The 8,131-nt window shown below is 56.7% G+C and overlaps 2 protein-coding genes across 4 annotated transcripts; both read left to right on the forward strand.

Moving 5' to 3' along the window:
- The first annotated feature begins 4 nt into the window (after positions 1 to 4).
- PEX16 (peroxisomal biogenesis factor 16) lies at positions 5 to 6,406 on the forward strand. Of its 3 annotated transcripts, none has more exons than XR_012623243.1 (11): positions 5 to 204; positions 364 to 399; positions 645 to 721; positions 1,957 to 2,090; positions 2,396 to 2,502; positions 2,986 to 3,066; positions 3,520 to 3,672; positions 4,031 to 4,103; positions 4,401 to 4,587; positions 4,730 to 4,794; positions 5,880 to 6,406. XR_012623243.1 is itself a non-coding variant. In XM_074824105.1 (11 exons), exons 1-11 carry the CDS (start codon positions 42 to 44, stop codon positions 5,936 to 5,938), a joined length of 1,068 nt encoding a protein of 355 aa, XP_074680206.1. In that variant the 5' UTR covers positions 5 to 41; the 3' UTR covers positions 5,939 to 6,406. The 3 variants fall into 3 exon arrangements, 2 of the variants coding, with proteins under 2 accessions (XP_074680206.1, XP_074680207.1); XM_074824105.1 differs by having other exon boundaries at positions 4,401 to 4,520; XM_074824106.1 differs by lacking the exon at positions 364 to 399 and having other exon boundaries at positions 6 to 204; positions 4,401 to 4,520.
- Positions 6,407 to 7,278: 872 nt separating this feature from the next.
- FREY1 (Frey regulator of sperm-oocyte fusion 1) lies at positions 7,279 to 8,049 on the forward strand. Its single transcript, XM_074821527.1, has 3 exons — positions 7,279 to 7,474; positions 7,675 to 7,748; positions 7,861 to 8,049. The coding sequence occupies exons 1-3, from the start codon at positions 7,407 to 7,409 to the stop codon at positions 7,992 to 7,994; spliced, it is 276 nt and encodes a 91-aa protein (XP_074677628.1). The 5' UTR covers positions 7,279 to 7,406; the 3' UTR covers positions 7,995 to 8,049.
- Positions 8,050 to 8,131: the final 82 nt, after the last annotated feature.

Below are 8,131 nucleotides of genomic sequence, written 5' to 3' on the forward strand. Positions count from 1 at the left end.
GGCGCGGGGGCGGCCCCCGGAAGCGCGCGGCCGCGGCAGCCATGGCGGCGACGGCGGCGGCTCCGGTTCTTGCCCGCGGCGGCGGCGGCCCCGTGGCGCGGCTGCGCCTGCTGTGCCAGCGCTACCAGGAGTACGTGAGGCGGCACCCGGCCGCCACGGCCCAGCTGGAGGGCACCGTGCGGGGCCTCTCCTACCTGCTGCCAGGTACGGGAGGGGGGAGGCCGGGCCCTCGGCCCTCCCGCCGGGGCCTGGGCCCCGCTCCGGCACCTGCCCCGGGCGTTGTGCGGGGGACTGGGGCCCAGCCCAGCGGGGGCCTCCCCCCGCGCTGGGCGCTGGCTGGTAGCCGCTCTTCTCCCTTCGCAGGTCGCTTCTCGGACTCCTACGCGCTGTCGGAGCTGGGTAGGTGGGCAGCGGGCAGCCGGTGGGACTGGTGGTGGGGCCTTTGCGCCGGCGTATGCGGGACCGTTCCCCGGACCCCTTGTTTTCTTCACGGTTGGCTGCATCCTCTGGCAGCCTATGTGAGGAATCTGCACGTCTTACTGCCCTTCTTCCTTCATCCCCTCCCGGGGGAAGAGGCAGCAGCCCCGGTTTGGTTTGATTTCTGTGCATTCTGAACTGCAGTGTTCCTTCTCTTCCTTTTCTAGTGTACTCTGCCTCCAACCTCCTAGTGCTGTTAAATGACTGGATTCTCCGAAAGGAGCTGCAGCAGTGCCTGCCCGTGGTAAGGCTGGAGTGTGTGGGAGGAGGATTTGGGACACATGCTCTTTTCCTTGCAGAAGCTTTCAGGGAGTGTCTGTAGAAACTAACAGGTCTTTGCTGTGGCCTCTCTTTGTTGTCAGATATGTAGAGGCCAGAGGCAGGTAAACAGCAGCCCTGCCCCTTAGCTCGTGGCTTAGAGCAGTGGCCAGAGCACTCACTGGACCACAGAAATCAGGCCCTGACTTGCACCAGTAGCTCCGAACTTGAGCTAGGCAAAGGTGTTGCTGAATAACCATCGCTGTTTCCAGAGCAGTGGCTCTGGAGCACTGAAGCTTTGATTCCATCCCTCAGAGTCTTCTTTTGCATATGTTATTGAGCAAAACAAACATAAGCACCTTGCTTCTATGTCTCTCTTGCAAGAGCCTCAGGCTGGCTCCCAGCACTTGTTAGACCCTTCGGGGAATGAGGAGGGTGGTGGTTTTTTCCAGACAGGCCTCTTCTGTTGCAATCCTGCCTGCTGTGTGGGTTTGGGTGTAGGCAGCTCTCTGGCTGGAGTGTCAGGCACATAACAAACAGAAATGTGGAAGACTTGCTTCGCTGGTTGTTAAGGCCGAAGTGAATTTCAGCTGTATTGTCTTTATTGATGCTTTTCAACAGGTTAAATCCTATGGTTGACAGCACGAGCAAGTTCCCGAGTGGGGAGCAGGGACCCAGGCTGGAAGAGCACCCACTGTCTTGGGGTTCATGCCTGGAATCCGGACTGATGCTGCATTCAGCAGGCATTTGCTCTGGTGTGACTGCAGATCTGGGTTCCCTTCCCTCTACTCCAAGTGAACTCCCTCGTCAGTGCTAACCTGGACGGGGAGGGTGGGGTGGTTTGTTGTGTATCCCAACTCTGGGAGAAGGAGGAGAGAGAGTTTTGCTATGGAGTTCGGTGCCAAAACCCAGGAGACTGTCCTGCTGTGTCAGCTGGGGTAGAAGGAAATCCAAGATACAGTTGTGATGTTTTCCCTGTTTCTGGGGTAGCAGCTCTGTGTGATGCTGCGATGTGTCACTCTGCCCCTGCTTGGAGGTAGAGAAGTGGGCTTCTGTGTAGACTCTGGCTGCAGTGGAGGCACCACTTCTTGTTTTTATGACTTCCAAGGCCATCGGGTGCTTACTTCTGAGGGTCCCACCAGACTGGGCTGTGCTTCTGCCCCGTTTAACTCCCAAGCAGAACCTGCATCCTGTCCCCCTTCTCCCCTCTGTGTTTTGCAGTCGCTGCCCCAGCAGAAGCTGCTGACCTGGCTGAGTGTGCTAGAATGCGTGGAGGTCTTTGCAGAGATGGGGACAGCCAGGGTGTGGGGGGAGATGGGCCGGTGGACCATCATTGTCCTCATCCAGCTGGCTAAGTAAGTGCCTTGGGCAGAGGGGAAGGGGCAGCGTGGGCTCAGAAAGGGGTGGGGGAGGGGGCTCAGCAATACCCCAAGAAAAAGCCCAAGCAGGACTGAGCTGCCGGTCCCTGAGGCTGGGGGAATTTGGAGCCCCATAGTGTGCTGGATGCTGTGCCACAGAAGGGGACTCTTATCCCTCTCGCCTTGCCAGCTGCCCTGAGCAGACCTGAGTGTTTCCCTGTTCTGTGGAAGCCACCTTTCCCACACAACAGGAACCCAGCTCTGTAGCCTGGTATTGAAGGCTTCCATGTGTCTGCTCACAGAGCCATCCTTCGTCTCCTGCTCCTGCTGTGGTACAAAGCTGGCATCCAGACGTCTCCTCCCATTGTGCCGCTGAACAGGGAGCAGCAGCAGCCTCTCCACCCGCAAGGTGAGCCTGCGGTGATGTCATTGTTGGCTTGGCGCCTTGCTGGGCCACGTGTCTTGCCCTGCTAGGAAATACTCCTCAGAGCAGTGGCTTGGGTGGCACAGGGAACTGTAAGGCTTCAGTACACAAAGCTGAGCTGCGTTGAACTCTCCGCCCTCTGCAGAGCACGAGTTGACTTAGTGGCAGGGTTGTCCCACAGTCGGGAAGGAGGGGGTGGAGGAGCCCAAGCGTGGAACCACTGGCTGAACTCAAGCTGCATGTCCTATGGCCTGATGGTGAGGAAAGAGATCCTAGACCTGGGCAACATCAGGCAGATAGACCTTTTCACCCTCTGCGTAGCGTTAGCCCCTTCAGAATGCTCTGGTTTGCGCTAGATCAAACTTTCAGTCTAGTCTTCATGATGGAAATGTAGGGCAGGGTGCTGCCAGCTCTGCGGTGAGGCGTGTTCCTTTGGAGCCTGACCCCTGTGGCTGTTTTCTCCTGCAGACATGGAAGACAACTCCTCAGGGAAGGATCAGACCTATGTTGGCAGGCGTTCCAGCCGCGTTGTGCGCTCTCTCCAGAGCAGTAAGTAGCTGAGCTTGTTTTCTGTCCTTGCCTGAGCTGTTTCTGCTCTGTGCCCTTTATGTATGACCTGGGTGTGGGCAGTAAAGAGCAGAACCTTGTAGTGGGGCATATCTAGTCACCAGGCCCTGTGTGTGGGGGGATATCAAAGCAACGGGGATTCAGGCACGTGCTGCAAGGCTAGCACTTCAATTGTATTTTCCTAAGTGATCAATGGAGACAACCCTTCAGTGTGGTTACGCTTTGAGGAACACGGACCTTACAAGTCTCTCTCCCTGCTCTGTCCCCTCTGGAGGCAATCTGAGGGTGCTGGTCAGCCACAGCAGTTGCTGTGTGCGCAGCTCTTCAAGCTTTCCCGTTTCACGCCTTCGCGGCGCAGAAAGAAGCAGGGGGTGGTGTGAGGAAGCGTGCTAGGAAGAATTTATTTGTGTTAGTGACCTGATCAGCTTGTTTCAGCCCCATCCCTGCAGTCCCGCCACTGGGGGTCCCCCCAGCAGAGGGAGGAGTCGCAGAGCCGAAGAGCAGAGGAGATGAACCAGCCTCCCACCCCTCTGGGTCTCCAAGAAACCATCGCAGAATCCCTCTACGTTACCCGCCCTTTGCTCCACCGTATCCTGCCCTGGCTGTGTGCGGGCTCACGCCGTACCCTGGTGCTGTCAGAGGGTGCTGCTGTGGGCTCGGCCCTGGTGCAGGGCAGTGCCATGCTGGCTTCTCTCCCTCCTGCTGCTCTGCTTGGGCAGGGGCCTTGGACCGCCTCCTCCCTTCTCTTAGAACTTGACAGCTAGCCTTAGCTGCTGGAGTTGTGGGTGCAAGGCCTCCAGCCCCTTCCATGGACCCCCCCATCACTGCCTTAGTGGGTGTTCTCCTGCACTCAGCAGAGCTTGGCTGGTACCCAGGGGCTCACTTGTCTGCGTGCCTCTTGTTAGGCATCTCTGGTTCTCTCCGTTCCTTGACTGTGTGTTCCTAGTACTGAGTTTAGGAGTGTGGGGCCAGAGATCATGGAAACCCTGGCTCCTCTCAGCAGTCCTGGACATCTCAAGGTCAGTCTGAGGAAAAGTCTTTGTGGGTGCTGGAGGTTGGTGGTGGCTGAGCATCACACTTCCCTCTGTTCCCCAGTTCTGGGCAGGGCCTACTGAGAGAAATACACGCAGGGGGCTGGTCTTTAGCTGGGAGGCTGACACATTCAGATATCTTTTGCAACACTTTGAGTGCTCTCTGTCCTGAGCTGGTGGAGCCCGCTCTGCATGGAGCTGAGAACAGAGGGCATTTAGAAACCCACTTCTTTTCCCTTCTGACTGCTGTTGCCGTGAGTTAGCTCTCTGCTCTTCTCCTTCCAGTCTGAGCTTGCTGAGTGATCTGAAAGACCTGAACAGGCGAGAGCGAGCGGAGCTGAGGCGACGAACCCTCCTACTGCTGTACTACCTGCTGAGATCTCCTTTCTATGACCGATACTCAGAGTAAGGGGCCCCTGCTGGGCTTTTGCTGAAAATTTCCCTTTTAACAGAAGTAGCGTCAGGGGACTGGGTGAGTAGATCTGAAAAGGTCTGGGTGCCTGTGACCAGGTTAATCTGAGCCCTTGCGTAACAGCTGCCGTTGCTGTTCGTGCATTCAGCAGCTGGGGCAGGAGGTGTCCTGCTGGACTCATTCATACTCTCTCCCTTCCTAGGGGTAGGATCCTCCTCCTTCTGCGCTTGTTGGCTGATTATGTGCCTGGAGTTGGCTTTGTCACACGTAAGTGGGCCCCACTGCTATATCCCCACTTCTGTTGGATGGAGAAAAACCAGGGGAGTTGGGCAGGACATTTGTCAATTGGTTTCCAACCCAAGGAAGGAATTGAGAAGTCCCTAGAATGGTTAGCACCAGTGCACCTTGTGTTGACGCTTGTGTTGTTTTAAACTGGAATGGGAAAGGATGAATTGCTTCCTGGCTCAACCACAGTGGTAAAACTCCGTGTGCCCTCCCAGGCCGCAAAGTTGGTCTCTGCCACCTAGGCCTGTTCTCCTGGGCTCCTTTGCTGCACCTCAGCTGGTGCTCCAGAACTGCTTTGCAGCCCTGTTTCTAAACATTTTTCCTTGATCTCCAGTCTGCAGCACAGACACGAGGGGTAAATGGGTGCCTAGAGGTGTTGACTCAGGCAGGAACAAGTGGTAAATCAAAGGGCTACACCAGGTCTGTCTTCTAGTCGTTCACCAGAGGATCCCTTTATTATGGGCCAGAATTCCACCTCCCCCACTTCCCTGCTGATGTGAAGCCTTCCGTGGGGTGATTCATGGCATTAGATCAGCCTGGCATCGTGGGATTGTCCTTCCTTTGGGGAGGTCACAAAGCTGGCTAGCTCAGGAGCTGCTTCCTCCAGTTGGTGATTTCAGAGAAGCTTTGGAGCTTGCATTAAGCCATGTGCTACATAAGCATTTTCACTCCACAGCAGTTGCTTCTGTGTCTGCACCTGCTCGTTATTGCTGAGTTGTCTTCCCTGTGCCACAGTGGTGTCCTCCTGACTCGCTGCATGCGGGTTTTCCCCCCAGCATGTTGCAGACCCCCTTCCCACTGGAGCTTGGACCTCTCGGCTCTGAGGGAGTAGTGTCCCACACCATGTTTCACACCCCATTTGGTCGTGCTCTGATCTCTGGCACCACAGCCTAAAGTTGTCTCCCGTCTCAGCAAAAGTAACTGTTCTGTTCTTGGGTTCATCTGAGTTGTGTAACTGGAGATTTGGGATTGTTTGGTATCATAAGAAGGGGGGATATACCCTGTATACATACAGCTTCAAATTCTTGCCTTTCTACATGTGTGATCCTTCTGTTCTCTTGTTTCAGGGCCACTGATGGATTACTTGCCTGCTTGGCAGAAAATCTATTTCTATAACTGGGGCTGATGAGAAGATGATGATTATTCTCCACTAAGATCGTGGCTGGACGTTTCTAAGGAGGGCAAGCAGGCTGGGGGAGGGATGTTGATAATGTCTAATTTTCAGTTAAACCATCACTGAGAAGCTCCTGTTCTGCACGGTGGGGAGGGGGGTGTATGTAATCTTTTTAACAGATCTAGCAGTGGATGATGGACACTACATGCGTGGCGAGACCCTGGCCATCTCTTTCTCTGGACCATTCTGTGGCTGCAATGATGGTGATGGGACAACCTCTTTTTTTAAGCACTTGATTTTTCTCCTTTTGTACAGCTGCACTACAATAAAACTGGGCAGCATAGTGATCTTTTGGAGAGCATTGTCTCCCACCTCATGGTGCTGAGGTTGACCTGCAGCCTGCTTGTGTTGGCCGTGCCTGGCTGCTCTGCTTGGAGCAGGCTTGTCTGTCAAATAAACTGACTGAATGGAAAGAACTGAGCTCAAGGATCTCTCCCTCTTTGCATAGGCTCCCCTCATATCTGGCCTCTCTCAGAAAGAGCAGTTTTTGCAGTTGTCCACCCTGGGATAGGGTGTCCTTAGAAGCCTTTTGCTCTGGCCTGTGTCAGGCAGGGCCCTGCAGGTTGCTCAGCCCGTGCCTGTAGCCTCTGTAACTCCAGGTGCCCGCTTCAGTCCCCAGTTTCCTGGGATTCCCCAGCAGGGAGGGAGAGCTGCAGTCTGCAGGCTGTGTCCTAAAAGGGTTTGCAGAATGGCTGCCAGCCAGTGCTTGGCCAAGGGCAGAGGAGAAATGAAGAGATTAATTCAGCAAATGCTGCTGTGCCACGCTTAATAAAGGGGCTCAGGAGAGGCCTGGACAGCCCTGGCCATCTTTTGGCATCTGCTCTGCTGCCTGGGGGACAGTTGAGGCATCAATCTGCTCAGGATCCTTGGCCAGGAGTGGCCAGCTGGTGGCACTGGATTGCCCTCCCACCCAGGCAGCTGCCAGCCCTCTGCAGAGCTCAGGAGGTCACAGCGCCTGAAATAAGGGGTGAGCCCCACACACACGCTCTCGTAACAGGCCGCTGCAGTTGGGGACCACAGGGCTTTGGCAGTGTGTGGGGTCTGTGTTGCCCCCTCAGCTGGCAGCAATGTGGCAGCAACAGCGTGGAAAAGCTGTGAGCGAGGGACTGTGCTCCCTCTGGGCTTTTAGCAGAGGAAGATGAGGAAGATTGCAAAGTCTGTGAAGTGTTGGGGAGGTTCACTCCTAGGGACAGAGAGGTACTGAGAGGAAGGGGTTTGCTTTTGGAGGGACAGGGAAAGAGCCCTGGCTCTGTGGCTGCAGGGGACAGCAGGACCAGGCAGCCCAGGACCAGGAGCTTATGTGGCAGGAGGGGGTAGGCAGCAGCACCCAGGCAGGGGCCTGCTCCACCCAGCTGGTGTCCCGGCACCACTGCGGTGGTTCCTCTGTGACCTCACCGTGGAGCTGGCGTCCGGGTGCGCCATGCAGCGCTGGCTCCTGCTGCTCACCCTGCTGATGGGGGCTGCCCTCCCGCTGCCCCTGCGCCGGAGGTGATGGCACTTCCTTCCTCCTCCCTGCCCCGGTACCTGCAGAGGTACCCCAGGACTCCTGTCCCAGGCCTGGGCTGGTAATCGTGGCCCTCAAGAGCTGGCCGGGCTGGGTGAAGACAAGCAAGTGGGCACATGGGAGCTCTTGTGCCGGCGTGGGCGAGCGCCGGAGGCTCACTCCTGCCCCTGGTTTTCCTCTGCAGGGTCAGCTACTCAGTCCCTGAGGATTTCTCTGCTCCCTTGGAGCTTCCACAGCAGCACTTTGGCCTGGTGGATGGTACAGTACTCTCCGAACCCCCTTCCCATGCACTCACGCCTCCAGCCAGGCGGTTGTCCCCAGGCCCGTGAGCAGTGCAGGCCTGAGCCCAGCCTCTCCGCTCTACCCGCAGATTATGGCATCAAACCCAAGCAACCCCACTTCAGGACCCGGGTGGCCCAGGAGCAGCCGGCGTGGCTGCACAAAGCTGGCAAAAGCAAGCGTAACAAGCTTGACTTGCTGGAGTACTACAATGCCCGCCTGTGAGCCAGCATGCCACTGTGGCCACCGCAGCCCAGCCTCGGGGACCTCCCTGCCTGCCCTCTGCGGTGGGGGGCGGTGTCAGGGTAAGCTCTGCTTTGGGTGGGGATGGGAGCAGATGACCTCCAGCGGTCCCTTCTGAT

This window comes from Strix aluco, chromosome 4 (assembly GCF_031877795.1).
Source record: "Strix aluco isolate bStrAlu1 chromosome 4, bStrAlu1.hap1, whole genome shotgun sequence".
NCBI classification, from domain to species: Eukaryota; Metazoa; Chordata; class Aves; order Strigiformes; family Strigidae; genus Strix; species Strix aluco.